Source organism: Euprymna scolopes, chromosome 1 (assembly GCF_053919585.1).
Source record: "Euprymna scolopes isolate OS-2025 chromosome 1, ASM5391958v1, whole genome shotgun sequence".
Taxonomy (NCBI): Eukaryota; Metazoa; Mollusca; class Cephalopoda; order Sepiida; family Sepiolidae; genus Euprymna; species Euprymna scolopes.
Genome location: NC_136482.1, coordinates 134896580 through 134915496, shown reverse-complemented (window position 1 = coordinate 134915496; position 18917 = coordinate 134896580). Strand labels below are relative to the sequence as shown.

General features: G+C 38.3%; 1 protein-coding gene across 6 annotated transcripts in view; it reads right to left on the bottom strand.

Moving 5' to 3' along the window:
• LOC145271308 (phytanoyl-CoA dioxygenase, peroxisomal-like) overlaps nucleotides 1-18917 on the bottom strand; it is a 475348-nt gene that overhangs the window by 92762 nt on the left and 363669 nt on the right. For all 6 annotated transcript variants that reach the window (XM_080126931.1, XM_080126985.1, XM_080126883.1 and 3 more), the window contains one exon: nucleotides 5451-5632. In XM_080126931.1, the coding sequence (XP_079983057.1) occupies nucleotides 5451-5632 (182 nt within the window). The remainder of the gene's footprint in view (nucleotides 1-5450; nucleotides 5633-18917) is intronic.

The window sequence follows — 18917 nt, the reverse complement described above, 5'->3', positions numbered from 1 at the left end:
AATTGGGGTCAAAGTTAAGAAAAGATTGACGTCTGCGGTCTCTACCAACTTTTCTCTATGTTAGTTAAGGAAGACTATTATATAGAAATGCATTACCCTTTATATTCACACTTTTTAATATATACATAGGCACGTAAAGTTATGAACAGTACATAGGGCCTGAGCAAAGGAACTGCTAGTATATCTATAAAAGTGAAAATATCCGTGTGTGTGTGTGTGTGTCATTGTACATTTCCCTACCAAATAACTGTCAATTTTTTGTCTAGAGACTCGAGATTTGACATAAGGGATATTAACATTTGGGGAAACCTTTTAATTGGTTTTCGGACAGAAATTTGGCTGTCAAGGGATCAAAGTTCAATGATTTGACCTTTGAAAACTTTACCAAAATCCTCCGCCAATTTTAGGTCTAAACACTCGAAATTTTAGATGTAGGTTACTTGGACATGAATAAAACTTTTAATTTGATTTGAGCCCCAAAAAATAAATGTTAAGGGGTCAAAATTGGGGTTAAAGTTTTTAAAAAATTGACCTCTATGGTCTCTACCAAATTACTCAGCCAATTTTTGGTCTAACCATTTGAAATTTTACATAAAGGTTATCCAGAGCTTTCTAATCAGTTTGGGTCGAAAAGTTGAGCTGCCAAGGGGTCAGAGTTCAAAAGATTTGACCTTTGCAGTGTCTAGCAAACTACTCAGCCAATTTTGGGTCTAAACATTTGAAATTTATACATAACAGGTATTCAGACATGCGGCAAGCATTTTAATCAGTTTTGGAGCGAAAATTTGTCTGCCAAAAGGTCAAAGTTGAAAGAGTTGACCTTTACAGACCCTAGGAAACACCTCTGCCAATTTTGGGTCTAAACACTTGAAATTTTAGATAGAGGTTACCTGGACATGAATCAAACTTTTTAATATATATATATATATATATATATATATATATATATATACTAGCAAAAGTACCCGTCGTTAACTGGGTTCAAAAACAGCCTACAGAAAATGGACTCTGATTTATGAAAATATGATAGGTTATGAAAAGGAAGGGTTTTAAAGAGATAGCTTCGAATTTGGGGGTATCAAAACCAAAGCAAAATATGATGTAAGTAAAAATAAAATAGATAAATCCCATAATTTATTATACCATACCTGTTCACACTGAAACATTTATCACAATATTCTGTGGATCTATATTAAAAAACCTTGTTAAACTTTGTGACATATTTCTATTCTATGGAGGTCAGGCGCGAACGAACACCCCATAATTTTATTATACCATATTTCTTCAAACTGAAACATAATTATCTAAGTATACTTACGCAAATAGATATGAAAAGTCTTTATTAAAGTTTGTGCCTATTTCTATTCTATGGAGGCCAGGCGTGAATGCGGACCCCACAATTTTATTATACCATCCCTATTTAAGTTAAAACATACTTATCAAAGTATTATTATGTACATCTATATCAAAAACACTTGTTAACGTTTTTTTTTAATTTTTATTTTTTTTATTTCCATACTTTGTGGACCAGGCGCATACGCAGACCCCACAATTTTAATGAATCATCATTATGCCAGATCAAACATACCCATTCCTGTGTCTTGATACATCTTTTATCATTATATGTGATCAGTTTTCTATAATAGTTAACCATATAGGAGCCTATTCGTGACCAGACACACACACAGACGTTCAGCTTTATATTATAGAAGAAGATATATATATGCACATAGAGTGGTCCTAGATGTTATATCAAAGTTTACAGTTACCCAAAGGTGCTGAGTTCAATCCTGAACGAAGGCAGTGAAAAGTAACATTCAAAACAGAGAATCAGCAACTATGTCTCAGAGCCTAGCTGGAGTCCGAACACGGTACCCCCGTAATAATAATAAAGGATTGGGTTCGAGACTCCTAACAAACGGTTCCCCAGTTAGATACAAAACACCTGACGAAGGCTGGAGGGCAAAACGGCCGAAACGTTGTGACTATAACAACCAAGATGAGGAAGTCAGTCCGACAATCTCAACCAATGAAAACACTCCATCTCCAAAATACAGACAATTAAGATGAATTTTTGTTTGAGCCGAAATACGTTCGTTTTAATTTAAAAGCTAAACATTGCAAGCTCACACTGAATTAGGCTTTATATTTCCTTTTTAGAAAATAAAATAAATATAAATATAAATATAATGGAGGCGAGTTGAAATATATATTAATAGGGCCCAAACTAAATAACTTTATATAATAGCATAATTGGTATTGATCATTTAATTATAAAAGTATACATTCATAAAACATTTAAACAAATAAATTTATTAGACATAATTTGAATATTAGAAAATACATATAAGAAAAAACATTTGGTATATTGGAGTTCAATAGATTAGATTAGGCAGAATATATTCATTTGAAGCAAACTGCAATTTCTTGATTTAATTTTAGGTTTAGAAGAAAGTTCTTGCAGAATTTTTAATTTTGATTTCAAATGAGTTTTTGTTACAATAACTTTATTTTATATATGATTTTAAAGGCCGTTTTTCGCTCTATCGAATTGTTTAAATTATAATAGCTTTAAAACAATTATGTCTTTTTTTCAGAACGTTGAATACAAAATGGGAAAAAAGCAAATTCACATAATTTTCTTATTTCAATTCAAGCTAGGCCGAAAAGCTGCTGAAACAACTCGTGATATCAATGATACGTTTGGTCCAGAAACCACTACCAAATGCACAACACAATGGTGGTTTAAGAAATTTTGTGGTGGCAACGAGAGTCTTGAAAATGATGAGCAAAGTGATTGGTCATCAGATGTTGACAGCGATCAATTAAGAGCCTTAGTTGAAGCCAATCAACGCACAACTGTTCGGGAACTTGCTTCTTAATTAGACGTAACATATACACTGATTTACAACCACTTAAGAGAGATTGAAAAAACAAAAACTTGATAAACGAATGCACCCAAAGAAACGCTGTTATGAAATGTCATCTTCTCTTTTTTAGGCAACAAGAACAACCTGTTTCTCAACTGGGTGTGACTTGCGATGAAAAATGGGTTCTTTATGATAACTGGTAATGCTCATCTCAGTGGTTAGATGCTGACGAAATTCTATGACACTTCTCAAAGCCAGAGCTGCATCAAAAGAAGGTTCTCCTGACTGGTCTCATCCATTACAGTTTTCTGAATGCAGATGAAATCATTACAGCGATGAAGTAATGGATGAAATGCATCAGAAACTTTAAAAACAACACCCAGCATTAGTCAACAGAAAAGGCCCAATTCTCCTTCACGACAATGCCTACCTGCACATTGCTAAACCGATCCTGCAGAAGTTGAACAAATTGGGTTATGAAACTGTCTCATCTGCCATACTTTTCGGACCTACCAATTACTACTTTTTCAAGCATCTCGACAACTTTCTGCATGAGAAATGCTTCAGAAACTTAAGTGATATCAAAAACGTTTTTATCGACTTCATCGCCACCAGAACGTAAGATTTTTATGTTGCTGGCATAAATACACTTGTTTTGCATTGACAAAACTATGTAGATTCTGATGGTGCTTATTTTGATCAATAAATTTTTGTTTGAGCCGAAATACGTTTGTTTTAATTTAAAAGTTAAACATTGCAAGAACTTCCTTGTCAATCTGATAGATATATCAGGCAATTATGGAGTTGTATATAATAAATTAAGATTATACTAGTAACTAATAAAAATATGTATATGGATTTGTTTACATTGAAATTGATTTAAAATATACCAGTTTAAATAAATAATAAAAATAAATAATAAATGTTAAAAATAAAATTATTAAATTAGTAGAAAATAAAATTTAATTAGTACAGTTAAAACTCATAAAATATCTAAGAAAATGTTTATATTATGTAAGGGGGATAATACAGTATACTTCTAATGTAGAATAGTGTTCCTTGAATGCAAAAGATAAATGTAACGAAAAATTAGTATCTCATATTAATGAAAATAAATGTTTAATTAATTCTAACTAAATGGCAGTAATAGAAGTCTGTTTAAACGTAGAAATATACATAATAAACATATTTATTTATGTAAGAACAACGTTATAACCAAACATATATTTAAATTTGACCAAATAACTGAAATATCATAAATAAATTCAATAAATTAAAAATTGGTTTCGTATAAAAAATAAAAACTACATACATTCTAGTTTTAATGATTGTTAATATTATCTAAGAAAATGAATATAAACTATTTATCTTCTCTTCTCTATATAAATAAAATGAACTCATTTTTTCCCCGTCTGATTTTGACGTTAATAGGATTAAAAATCAAGATATTTCATGCAAATATAATATGCACAAATGGCAGAACAATATCTGAGGTGTGTTATAGGCTGATTATTTCTCAAATTCCTCGATAATCTTAGATTTCTATACTTTTTCTGCTGAGAAGTCACGGCCAAAATCGGTTAAGATCAATGGAAGTGGTAAAATATTTTCTCTCTAATAAATTCCTCCTCCCCCTGCCACCACTTAACACCGTTTGGGGATCGTTCACAAGGAACAGTTGAGAAGAGAACACCGGTTTGGCTTCGTAGTTCTTTCATGTGAAGTTATTTAAAATCACTAAACTAAGCTGCAGTGCTCTGTGGCGTAGTGGTTAGCGTGCTGGACAATTCACATTATATTTTCACGTTCGCGCCGACCTACCGTAGTCGGTTTTTTTTTTTTTTTTTTTTTCCTAAACAACTGGAATGGACTTTTCTTGGTGGCCGAACTGTTAACGTTGCAGATGTTTTTGTTTTTTTTTTTCACACTTTATTTTCCTACTTTTACTCATGACTCCGGGTTTGATCCTTCCTACTTACCTACCATAACATTTTTTAACCCCCCCCCCGTCCCGGAAACAAACACTCGGGCAACGCCGGGTACCCCCGCTAGTAAATAATAAATTGAAAACATATTATATAAAATATTTTTAGCTTTAATTATAACAATATGACCAAATTATATTAATGTTGGTATGGTGTTAATGATTCTACATAAAATCCAAGATGGTGTGAATATCACAAAACACAATTGTAATTACTTTTCCAATTTTTTTTGATTCATGTAATCATGCTAATTTATTTTCTTTTAAAATTGATGAGTTCTTATTCTTCCAATGAGTCGTGGTGGAAAAGATTTTAAAAGATGACTCATAATGATTATAATAATAATTATATGAATGGTTCTACGCTACAAAACAGGTGTTGTTAAAAATTGAATATTTTAACATGTTCAAAGAAATAAACGGAAAGATGGACAACATCTTGGAATTTGGAATATATAATTTTTGTCATTCATGCTCTGTAGTAACATTGAATTTCATAAATTAACGGATTCGTATAAATAAAGGATGAAATAAAATTGAATAAGCATAAACATGAGTGTGTGTGCGTGTGCGTGTGTGGATTACTAAAGACTTACATTCCAATTTGGATATCCATGAGGTTGTAATGGTCTCACATGAGATCCTGGAACCACTACCAAGCAACCATTCATTCGGTTTACCTTCACCAATGGTGTCCAAGAACAAACGATCTTGTTGGCAGGTCGGAAGGGAAAATAATGCAAATCCTGGTGCATAGGATGACGTGATGTTTTCATGCCTATGAAAAAACAGTATATATATCTATTAAAGAATATAAAGTAATGAAATCAAAGGGATGTAGTGTTTACCTGATACACACAATGGTATACTTCAAACTAATATAAATAACAGTATTTATATATGGATAGTTTAATCCCAACCGAATAAAAAAGCTCAATACACAATAGAGAGTAGAGCTTATCATAAGAGAAAGAAAATTAAAACTGTAAGTTGAAATTTACAATCAAAATTTATTGTTCGACTGAATACTCCAAAAAACAATTTACAAAGTCCTTATTCCACGGGGTTTCAAAGAATGCTATTTTTCTTATTCTTCTCATCAGAGGACAGGAAGAAAGTCCGCAGAATAAGAACTTTGTAAATTGTTTTTTGGAGTATTCAGTCGAACAATAAATTTTTATTGTAAAGTTCAACTTACAGTTTTAATTTTCTTTCTGTTATTAAGGAATATATATATATACACACACATATATATATATACACATATATATATATACACACATATATATATACACACATATATATATATATATTATGTTTATTTATACAAAGATTATTAGCTACATATGTGCATATATGTTTCTGTAGTGTCTCTTTTCCTAGAGCACGCCATCAGGCCAAACATACCTCTCAAGATCAAATTCAAAACTAATTCCATTTATACAAAATGTTTTTTTTTTTTGATTTTGGAAGAAATACAATGAATCAATGTAGCTGTCAAAATCGGTAAAACTTTGTAGGAAATGAGGGTTAGTGGAGGTAAATGGGGGTGTTTGCAGGTTGGTTAATTAGAGGTTGTAAAAGTGTTTTGAATTTCTATTTCATTATCTATTGGGGGGGGGAGACTTTTTTCTTTTTTTCTCATGTTACGATTCTATTGACCGTAATGGCTCTAGTTCCAAGCATGATTTCTGTCAGTCATGCGTGAGCCTTTTCTAGTCTCACACAAAAACACGCATTCACATCTCAAGCTATATTACTTGTCATATACATACGCACACACAAACATACGTGCGCACGTCCACACACGTACATACATTCATGTTCGTGTACATACACTCCCATTCACGTGTATACACACACATGCTAACGTACACACATGCATGCACACATATACGCACACATGGGCAACGTCACTTCCCCTTCAAAGGAAATCCACACATGCACAAAAGACCACTGGAAACAACTATAAAAACAAGAGCAATAAGCTGCTTCCTCCATTTTTTTCCAACTCGCCTTCTGAGCTGAGTGGTCTATGGACCAGCCGCCTCCGTTTCGAGGCGCATGGGCGTGCGCCTCACGCCACCTGCTATTATATGTGGGGCAAAAACCTAACAAACAGTACGTACACTTTATACACTTTCTATCTCCATAACCTGGATTGACTTTCTCTTGCTCTCTATCTACAACTTGTGCCTGAGAATACCTCCGCGTAGCTGACTGCTAACATGGCGCACAGCTTAACTGATGTCAACCCTCTCTCTTTTTCTCTTTCTACATGCCGAACGGCCATTTCTCGTTTCACTACATTACTCACTCCTCTTTCCACACGCGAACAAACGATAGTGACCCGAACGTGAGATTAACACGCATTTCCTTTTCTTTCTATACTACCAGTCCCGCAACAAACATTTATTTTATCCAGCAATTGAGTTTTTGTTTCCTTCATACCATTCGTTTCATTATTTTCTTTTGTAACTAACGGGATTAGGATTTATATATCCTAGTCCTCTATAGTCAGCTTAGCATTATCTATGCACAAATCAGTGGTTAAAACTTTGTTCTAATTAGCGAGTAAGCATGAAATCAATTAAGTCCCAATTTTCCATTTCAGATATTTTTCAGTAATTATATCGATGATTTTAAAAAAAATAAGAATTTAGTATTTTATGGCTAAAGAACTAAGAAATGAAAAGAACTTCACTTCAAATTTCTAAAAAAAAAAAATCTAAAAATCAAATTTCTAAAAAAAACAAAGATCATTGAACAGTTAAGAAAATATGTCAAATGGCAGAAATTTAACAATGCGAGGTCTTTCGCATATTTAAAGAGAATTAATAAGAAACCCAAATGCTAAAGATGAAATAACCAAGGCCCAGACATGAATGTGTTATGAGATAAAACTTTATTATAGCAAGCGCTAACACGTGCGACTGGTCTCAAAGGGAAAATCTAACTGACTAGTCACATCCGGGGTTTTACCCTTGGCGGCCCTCTCCTCATATAAGGGGAGATAATCACTCTTTCCTGGGGCAGGATAAATGGGATGGGATGTTAACACTTCCCCGCTTTCCTTTCTTGTGCTGATGAAAGTTTTCAGGAGACATCATCAAAGGGTTATCTGCAGGGAAAGGGAAAGAAAAAGAAGAATTTAACAAAATTATGTGACACTGTGTTTTAAGGATTAGAGAGATTGTTCCTTGGGTTCAGATGTGAATCCTAGAATTTTAAAAGAGGGGACTCCCTTTTTTGTTAAGCCATCAGCAATTTGTTTGTCAGTGGGTATCCAGGATATCTCTGCAATTTCTCCTCTGTCAACCATTTCTCTAAGGATGGCCATTTCAATTCTTAGTCTTTTATCGAGGATTTGTGTGGTAGAATGCACTGCATCATACAAACAGGAATTGTCTGTTTTGCATGTTATCTTGATATTTGTAGTGTGATCTTCCATTTGCAGCAAATCCAGTATCAATTTTCTGTAATAATGGCAGGCTTCAGTAAGATCAACCATGGCCAGAGTCTCCGCAGCAAGCGTGCTTTTGACTATTCTTTTGATGCGTTTAGATTGCCAGGCTATTGGCATGTATTGGTTATTACTACCAACCAGAAAAACAATGTAGCCACCTTGTGATCCACTGTCATTTAGGTTAGCAAAGGATGCATCACTGTATGCTATAATTTGAAGCAATTTAGGGTTTCCAAGATTGGGAATATGGATTTGGGATTTCTCCTTTTTTGCCTTTTTGATAGTCCTATTTATTTGTTTTATACATTCCACATTTTCTTGTTTTAATATGGAACTCAATGCACTGACATCAAAACTGAGGTCAGGTCTAGTTTGAGTGGCTAGCCAGATGAGTTGACCGATTAGCTGTCTGGCCTCGGAGATCTCAGTGGATGTCAGCTTGTCTTCCAGCCTTCTTCCATTCTGCAGCGGAATGTGTCTGAGTTTCTTTGTGTATTCATCTTGTCCAATATTGATGTTACTATTGGATTTTTTTATTTCTAATGCAATATATTGGAACTTGGCAACTTCTTCATATTTCACTTTGAAAAGTTTACGAAGTTCATTAATGACTTTGTTCTCAAAGGTTTCTGAACCAGCAAAGCAGAAATCATCGACATGAGTGGCAATTATGCCTTGAAGCTTGTTTTTGAAATGCCAAGTGAAAATAGCCTGGTCATATTTTGATGGTGTGGCCCCTAGCTTTACTAGTTTCTCTCTAAGTGTTAGGTACCAGGATCGAGATGCATCTGTTAGACCATAAACACATTTGGATAATTTCCAGATGTAACCAGGGGATACATTGGCTTCTTTGGGAGGAAGAAGGTAGACGGGTCGATCTAATTGCTTGCTTTGTAAAAAGGCAGTTTTGATGTCCATGGATTTGCATACCCAACCACTTGCTGATATAACTCCTAAGACTGATCGTAAACTTTCTTTTGAACATGTTGGGGAGTCATTTCTAACATTGCAGGCATCTTTATCTTGAAAGCCTTTCGCAACAAGTCTGGCCTTAAAGGTTTGTTTTCCATTCAACTCCTTGTTGGTGTAGACCCATCTTGTGCATATTTTTGGTTGGCCCTGATCTAATACTTGTGTGTAGACTTTGTGTTCAACCCAACTTTGGAGTTCTCTCTTTTTGGCCTTATCATATTGGTCATTAGAGGAGTCAGTCATTAGATTTACCTCCGTGGCTTCATTAGTGAGGGGTTGGTCATCTTTGTTTGTCTCCCATTCCAAGACCCCATTCTCAAAATCTAGCCAGAATGGGTCACCTTCCTCCATAGCAACGTTCATTAAATATTTATTTTTGCCAGTGGCTTTACCAGCTCTACTGATCACATTCAATTTTCTCCATTCTTGGTCTTCATCATTGGTGAATTTGCATATTATAGTTTGGCCTGGTTTAGGCAGTTGTACAGATTTGGTGGCCACTTTGGGTAACGTGTCACATTCATTGGCCTCATTCTGCTCAGGGTCATCAATTTCACTGCCCTCATCTATTGGCACATAACCACTTGTGGTGGCATTGTTGTGCCTCTGAGGTTTTGTTCGTACACTGGTGTCTTGGTGTTCAGAGGTGTTGTGGTATGTGTCAGGATATGGAATTAAGCGTGAAGGATGCACTCTAACGTATGTGGCTCCATGTTTGACTAGTACTTGTTTATGTTCCCAGCCTATGACAGCACCGGGACCAAGCCATCGATCAGATTCATTTCTTTTAAAAAAGACAAGGTCACCATTCAATTACACTGGTTCTCACCTGATGACGGAGAGCTCGTCTCAATTTTTCAGAGGCTTCACACTCTATGAAACCTTTTCTTGCAGCATGCATGGCATTGAGGTTGTCAGCAACAATTTGACTAGTACTCACACCTTCTAGTGCAGGAAGTTGATCATTCAGGAGAGAAGGCAGGTTGGGATTTTTTCCAAAAACCAGTTGGTTAGGGCTATAGCCGTGTGAATTGTGAAGTGCATTCTTGGCATTGACCGCCCATGAGAGAGCAACATCAAAGTTACACCGAGCATCTTCTAAAGTCTTCTTGACCATTTCTCCCAGAACACCATTGTGCCTTTCATTCAATCCATTACTCCAGGGGGATTGTGCAGCAGTGGTACGGACTACGATATTCAAGTTTTGAGCCATGTCTCGGAAGAATTGATTGTCAAATTCCCGGCCATTATCAGTAAGAAAAGCTGCTGGAGCACCAAAATATGCAATCCAGCGTTTGAAGATGGCAGTGAGTATATCAGAGCTCTCCTTACTTGTAAGCCTAACAGCGACACTATATCTGGTTGCATGGTCCACCAAGTGTAGTACTTTATGTCCATTAATTTCCTTTATGTCCATGGCTACAGTCTGGTTAAAATGAGTTCCTAAGGGAAATCCTACAACAGGTCGAGGTGCAGGTTTTTTATACCTAAGGCAGGTCTGACAAGCAAGAGGAAGCTTCCTCAGTATATCCATAAATTCAGCATCTTTTAAACCAGAGCTTTTGACAAGATTACACAATTTTTGTGCACTGGGATGGCTGAATTGTCGATGTAATTTGGTAGCAATTTTTAATTTCTCGACTTTGCTCTTTTTATTAATTTTGTTTAAAAATAAAATATATCGTAACTTACCCCGGTCTGGTGGAGGTGTAGATATAGGGATGTGGTAGTGGCCAGAAGTGGTGCACAGCAACCTTATTTTTTTTCCAAACATTTCCGCTGTGTCATCATTAAAGTTTAGGGTTGTCTGGGCTCTTTTCATGGCCATCTTGCTTAGTAGCAAAGGGATATCAGCGTCAACAACATCACTCATTATTCATAGTTCATCTTTGCAATGACACATGGCAAAGTTACCTTTTGTAGAGATTTTATTTTCATACCATCTCCAAATTTAAAGTATTTTGTGCCCTCATCATAAAGAATGTCTTTTTTTGAGTCCTCGGACAAGGTTTCAAGAAAACAGTCCAACCATTTCTTTCCACATACCGTCGCTGACGCACCAGAGTCCAAAACAGCACAATTTATGGTTTCTCCGAAAAGCGAGTTCTCCGACTCCCGTCGATTAAGCAACACTATATTAGCGATGTCTTCACAACTGCCGGAAATATCGTTTTTATGTTCATTTAATAATACCATATTTTCTCTTGAATAGTGATTATTTTGGGAATAAGGACACTTTTTGGCATAGTGAAATTTGCATCCACAGACGTAACAAACGGGAGTCTGACTATTCGAAAAATTTCGATTTGGGTAGCGGTTATAATTGTGTGGCCGGCCTCTACCATTATTTGTGCTGCTACTACGCGTGAAGTGAGGGGGAGAGGCAGGCTTATACGCATGACGTCGTCTCGTGTATAGTATTTCACTGTTGTCCTGTGTCTGTGTGTCTGCCTCACTAAAAACGATGTTGTCAGTTTCATTTTTTATGGAAATGTTTTGTGGTCTAGCCGTGGTTAAATTTTCACATGAAATTTTTTTTAATTGTTGAGCCATATCTTTTAGAGTGAGGTTGTTTATTGTCGCGCGTATTAATCTCTCGTTTTCGGGGTTGAGATTGGCAGACTTTAACGTGCGATAGGCTAATACGGGTTCTGGTAAAATTATTTTAAATTCCCGAGTTTCGCTACGTGCCTGTCGAACTGGATTAAGTAGTCATTTATGGAAGCGTTAGGTTCACGCTGATAACTTTCAAAGTTCTCATAGGATATGAAAGCAGACTGGTTTTTATCCTGAAGAAAAAGTGTATCCAGCTTTTTGACGAGATTGTCCATTCCTTCTTCGGCATTCAGTAATGAAATGTCCATTTCTAGTACAGCAGCGCGAGACTGTCCAATGAGCGAAAGAAATACAGCGGGAGCTTGTTTTGAAGGCGGAATGTTCGTTGCTATCTTCCATTGTTCAATTTCTCGTTTCCATGAATCGTAAAATTCCGGGTTTAGTCGTGGTGGTTCAAATATTCTGGAACTCATTATGTTTTTTTTTTGTTTTTTTTTTATCTTCGTACGCTCTGCTACCAGATGTTAAAGATGAAATAACCAAGGCCCAGACATGAATGTGTTATGAGATAAAACTTTATTATAGCAAGCGCTAACACGTGCGACTGGTCTCAAAGGGAAAATCTAACTGACTAGTCGCATCCGGGGTTTTACCCTTGGCGGCCCTCTCCTCATATAAGGGGAGATAATCACTCTTTCCTGGGGCAGGATAAATGGGATGGGATGTTAACACCAAATGCGCCAAGTATGTTCACATTTGAGACTGCTGCAGCTTCTATGTTATCAAGATAAACAAAGAACATTTGCTGAATGAAAAAAATAAAATAAATATACCCATTTTAATAATAAAAAAAACATACAAAAAATAAGATCGCAGTGGGAAAAATACAAGAAAATTTATTTCAGTAAAGTGCTTTTTACCAATGACTCAAGGATCACCCTCGATAAAAACTTAATGAATCAGCTCATGAATTGGTTTTCAGTCTACATGACTGAAGACAATTTTTTAAACCCGAACAAGTAATGGTATAATATGTCATAATATGTTGAGATTATTGGTAATAATGATATATAATATATAATATTTTCAGTGAAAGTTGCATTAATTAATTTTATTCAATTTATTTTAGCAATAATTAATTATTTTCAGTGTATGTTGAATAAATTAACTGTATTCAGTTAATAAATTTCATAATGTCTTCAGTTTATGATGTATTGTCATGTAATTGTATCCAGTTTATTTTGATAATATTTTATTACAAATGTTATAGTATCTTGAATTAATTAATTGTAATCAATTATTAATTTCAAAATATTTTATTATTTTAGTGCATGTTGAATAAATTAATTGTAATCTTGATGTAATTGAATAACCTAACATCCTTTCATAGATGAAATGAACTATAGATATATTGACCCTCTCACGTGACTGAGGCAGAAGGAAAAAAGACAGGAAGAGAATAAGAAAATATGTTGAGTAACTCTTATGTCACGTGTATTCCCTTGTAAATAACCCCCTTTGTCTTTCACCCATAACCCCGTGTTTCTTGCTGCATTCTTATTTAAAGTAAGGATATAACAAATGGCAACAGGATTCGAATTCACAAAAAGGAAACTTTAAGCCAAAAAGATATTGGACAAAGAATGGAAAAAATACTGCATGGAAAAATTCAATACTGAAGAAAAAAAATTAAGATACACATAAAAGCAAGTTATTTTGTTTTTAATTCATCATTTACGGTCCTACTGAAAAAAAAGAAAGAGAAATTGACATTTCACGAAGCATTGAAAAGAACAATTTTTCTGGGAACTGAAGAAAGTTGTCCATTTCAAATTTCTTTTGTTTCATAAGAAGAAAAAAAATATGGCAAAAAAAGAACGCTGTTGGGTCAGTGTCAATTTCGTGTCTACAAAAGAATTTTTTTTTTGTGGTTAAAAAAACCAAACTATTCAGTGAATTTATTTAATGCTTTGTGCAGGTACTGTTATCCTTTTGTTTTATTACTGTGAAAAAAAAGAAAAAATTCTTCAACATGGAACAATTAGCCGAGTTTGCAAAAACTAAAGTTAGCACTGACGGCCCAACAAAGCCAGATGGAATTTTTACAAAAAGAACAGTTAAAACAAAATGAAGTATTAAAAACAATATTAATGAAACAAGAAGAAAAAAAGGATTGTCGGTTCACTCCAGAAGGAATTGCAAATTCGCTGACAGAATTTTTATATGAACCAACTAATGGCTTAACGTTTCCAGCATATTATTTATAATATTTTTTCCAAATGATGTCAGGCCTGGTCGGATGAAGAAAAAATTATTTTATTGCTGCAAAAACTGGGTTCCTATGAAAATACCAAGTATACCAATTTTATACTCCCAAGGAAACCTGAAGATATTTCTTTTAAAGAGACTATATGTAAAATGTTTTTGACTCCTAATGGGGGTATGTTTATTTAGCTCTTCGGCCCCGGCCTTGGCATTATCTACTGCCAAGACCTCATTTGGGGTCCGAAGAAACTTAGGCACCAGGCCAGTAGGGGGGAAGTGGGGTATGTGGGGGTCTTTCTACTCTAATTTGCTAGGTCTTGCTCGGAAAACAAGAACTTTATTAAGTTTTCCCTACACTAGAATATCTATCATACTAACGCCACATTCTTACCATGGACCTACTTAAAAACAAACTCCCCAGCTTACGGGATGGCAGGCAACTTTCGGTTCTGAAAAAAGATATATACAAAAACAAAACAAAAAATTCTATTTACAAACAGAAGCTTTTTTTAAAAAATTAATTGATGAGGGTGAGATGAAGGGGAGGGGGGCAAACTAACAAACACCCAAAAGGAAAGAAAAATAAAACAACTAAACAGAATGCCTATGGGGGCGGATTAGTAAGGGGAATCTCCCGACCTACTCGCTAAGCACAATGGAACTCCCACTATCTTCTGGCCCTCCCAAAAGTGGACAGTTATTCAGAAAACAAATAAGATAGGGCTTGGTGTATTCCATATAATACGTTAAGGGTAACAGACTAGGGACAAACAAAGGGTGGACTGAGCATCTTTGGAAGCTCTCCTAGTGCCGATGAAAAATAAAGAATCTGGGACGGGATCGACTCTCATTCCTACCCTAGTCTAAGTGGTTACTGACCTAACTAAAACTACCCAACAAAGAAAACTTTGTTTGTCAGGGCTGGGTTCCGAATGAAACCAGCACCATCGAACCAATACTACTAGGGCGGGAAGATGAACTCGAATCTAGCGCCTCGTTGGATGCACAAGCTAGTGCTGTGAACCCACCTCCTATTAAAGTCTATGCGATGTAATCTTTTCCAATCGCATCTAATCTTTACTAAGTTGATGCTTAAACAACCAGATCCAGATCCGAAACAGATCCAACCCCATAGACAATATTAAGACGTGAACCCCACGTCACTAGCCTAGCTACTGCTAGGATCGCTAGAAACACCAACCATTTCTCCTCAGTAAACGGCGGGTCCACATTGTTGACAACGTACACCAAATCAAGTGGCACCGATTGCTCGGGGTCAATGCGAGCCGTTACCTCTCTGACATACTCCTAAAGGCTCCGTAATCCACTGCAAAGAAAAAATGCGTGCTCCCTCGTCTCATTTTCGTCCTCCTTGTTGCAACGCGGGCAGGAGGGAAAGTAAAACTCGTTGCTCCTGCTATCCTTTGCGAGTCTGTCGAAAAGTGGCAGCGCGTCCTGGACTAGCCTCCATGTTAACGAAAATTCTGAATTATTCAAATAGCTACTGGCAGGCGCCCAATTCCACAGCGAGAGAACTTCCCCCCTCGACATGTGCAGCCGCTCTACTAGCAGATCGTTTGCGGTCCCCACCACTAAATTCTGATATAGTCTCCTCCTAGGCCGTGCAAGGTAACTGGACCTTGGCAATGCCCTAAGGGCGGCTCTGCATTCGGTGAGGAAAAGTGATTCCCCCGCTGGTCTTCTGTGACCTTCAGCGATAGGGGCAGATATGAGCTGTGGAAAAGCTCGGTTCACGGCTGGTACCCAGTGCAAATCCTCAAGCATTGTCCGACTCAGGAACGCCAACCTTTCTGCGTGTTTGGGATCAATAGGTCAGGCATCCCCAAGCCTCCCTCGCAAAGTTTCTGCGTACAGACCTGTCTATGGATGGACAGCTTTCCTCTCTTCCAAAGAAGTTTGAAAAGGAGTCGCTCTAAAGCCTTACAGCAATCCGCAGGCAGGGGAAGAACAGACAAGTGGTAAAAGATCAGCGTAAACACAATTGTTGAACATGCCTCCGCACGACCCTTCAAGGACAATTTCCTCTGAATCTAAGTCCCAACCAACGACTCGACCTTCGTCTGTACCTCCGACCAATTTTTGTCCAGCTGGAGTCTAGGCCCGAACCACACACCAAGAATCTTTACCGGGCCATCTGTCCAGCTGAATTCATCTGGAAGCGAGTTTACCCCGGTCCAGGTGCCCAACCACAGGCCAAAGGACTTGCTGCCATTGATTACAGCCCCTGTGACAACTTCATACTCAGTGATCGCCTCCTTCACCGCTTTAATATCGCTACGTCGTGCAATGAACACGGTGATATCATCAGTGTACGCGGACACCCTGGCAAATTTGCCGCCAGGTAGAGCTATGTCGCGCAGGACTGGTCTTGTCGCCTCGTCCCTTAAATTGCGAAGGAAGGGCTCTAACACCAGGACATACAACAGAGGTGACAGCGGACAACCCTGGTGCACTGACTGAGAGACCCCAAAGGACTCCGACAACCTACTATTTACTTACACCACTACTGCGGGATCACGATACAGAACAGAGACCCACTTGCAGAAGTCCGGACCAAAGCCGGCGGTCTCTATAACAGATTCCAAGAAACCATGGTCGACCCTACTGAACGCCTTGGACTGATCTAAATTGATCAGCGTGGCTTTCTTGGCGCACCAAGTGCAAGTTGTTTTGAATCGATCGACCCTTCACAGCGTAGTTCTGATCCGGCTCGACCAAAGTCATCAATAACAATCTGCAGTCGGTTTGCAAGAATACGGGACAAAATCTTCAACTCTGTGTTTAGCAGAGTGATGGGCCCTATAGTCATCAAAGTTCCCCTCTCCATGCCGTTCTCCCTTCTTTAGTAGTGTGACCACTCCTTTGGTAACCTGCCCAGGGATGGATCCCTGAGCAAACCAGTAGTTAAACACACCCTTCAGAAGGGGCACAAACATGGGTGATAGCCTCAAGTAGAGTTCGTAGGGCAGACCATCGAGCCTCAGAGATTTGTTATAGCCAGCCTGCTTCAACGCAGTAATGATTTCACGCTCTGTAACCATCCCTTCGCAGCCAGCCGCTTGGGCCGCAGTAAAGCAGGGCGAGCCAGCTAAATATCTGCCAAACTCCTGGCTGCTTAGTCTGGGTAGTTGAGTGAAGCGCTCCTCCAAATTATGTCGAAACCCATTGCAAATCTCTCGAGCCGATATGAGAGTGTGTCCTTCCAGGTTTTTCACCTCCCGAATGTAACCCATCCGAACCACGTCTTAAGGCGGCCGTATGCTCAACAGTGTCAACATTCACGGCTTCGTTAGAGACTCTGTTTAACCTAGCTCTAACTACTTGACCCTTGTATCGCTCGCTAGCTAAGCGATTCAGGTCATCCTTAACTAACGCTAGCTCTAAGGGATCCCCCCTTCCACTGCCCGGGTCAGCCTATCATCTCGGTGCTTTTTGGTCTGAGCCCTAGTTAGCGCGAGGCTTTAGCTGTACTGGACGCAAAAGTACCTAATGGTAGCCTTAAGTCGAACCCACCAGCTACTCTGGGTAACCGCCCCCACTAACTCCCGCTGAATTGTCAGCTGCTGCCGGAAGTCGTTCGACTCCAACAAGGAGACGTTCATCTTCCAGTAGCCAGCCAACCTAGGCCTATTACCTAACTTCAAACGGGCCAACAAAAGTTTGTGGTTCGAATGACCTAGCCAGTGGAATGTGGGACATGATAAGTAATCTATGTCGCCTCTTCTAATTAACATTCTGTCCAAGTATGTGCTTGGACAGACGGCCGAATTACCCTGTCACGTCCACATCTCCCTCCCCGGGTGATCTAGGCAGAACCTGTCGACCAGATTGCACGAGGCCAATAGGTCAAACAAGATGCTTTCAGACCACTCTGACCCGCTAACCCCCGACCTTATCTATGTTGGGGTCCAGGACGGCATTCCAGTCCCCCATTAACACTCCCTGCACCGGACCCGAAGATAGAAACACCTCCACCTGCCAAAAAAAGGAAACCCTCTCGCTGCGGACATTAGGCGCATAAACTGACACGATCCGGAACTCACCGCTTTTAATGGCAACATTGACCATGACCAACCTTCCATGAGCGTCCGCGTGAACAACAGTAACCGTCGCAGATAGGGTGTGACTCACTAACACAGAAACCCCACAACTACGGAAATTGCCATATGCTTAGTAAATGTCAAAATCGTCCACCAGCACATCGCAATCCCCAGCCCCAACAGTGGGTCTTCTGCAAAGTAGCTCCATCTACCTCAAGGGCCACGAGATCCCTCAGCATGCGAGCAGCCTTGCTCTGAGATCTCATGCCCCTCGTGTTCAAACTAGCTAGGTTCAAGCTCATAGCCATGTTTCCCTAACTAGTAGTATTCGTCAAGAATGGGTCTGAAGTCATCGGGAGTCAGAACGTCGAAGGCCTGGCCGAGACTGCCTGTGAGCAGATCGTACATAAGCTGTCTGTCCCGAGATAGGCCTCCCACATCCAGGGGAAACGTCAATTTAATGACCCTGTAAAAAGAGAAGTGAACGTAAACTGGGACCCTCCATTCGCACTTTTTGGCTATCTGCTCTAGTGATGGGTGCTCCCTGTCTACCAGTTTGAGGCCCGGAAACGCCGTCTTTCCAGCCTCCAACATCCTCCACAATGCTTTAGCACAACCTCCCCTATTCGGCCTCACAAACGTGATGATGTTTGAGGTGTTTGAAAAATTTCTAGGATCAGTGACATCCTTGCCTTCCACCTTTGAGAGACTTTCCAGGCTTTTTAGATAACGCCTCTGCCTCC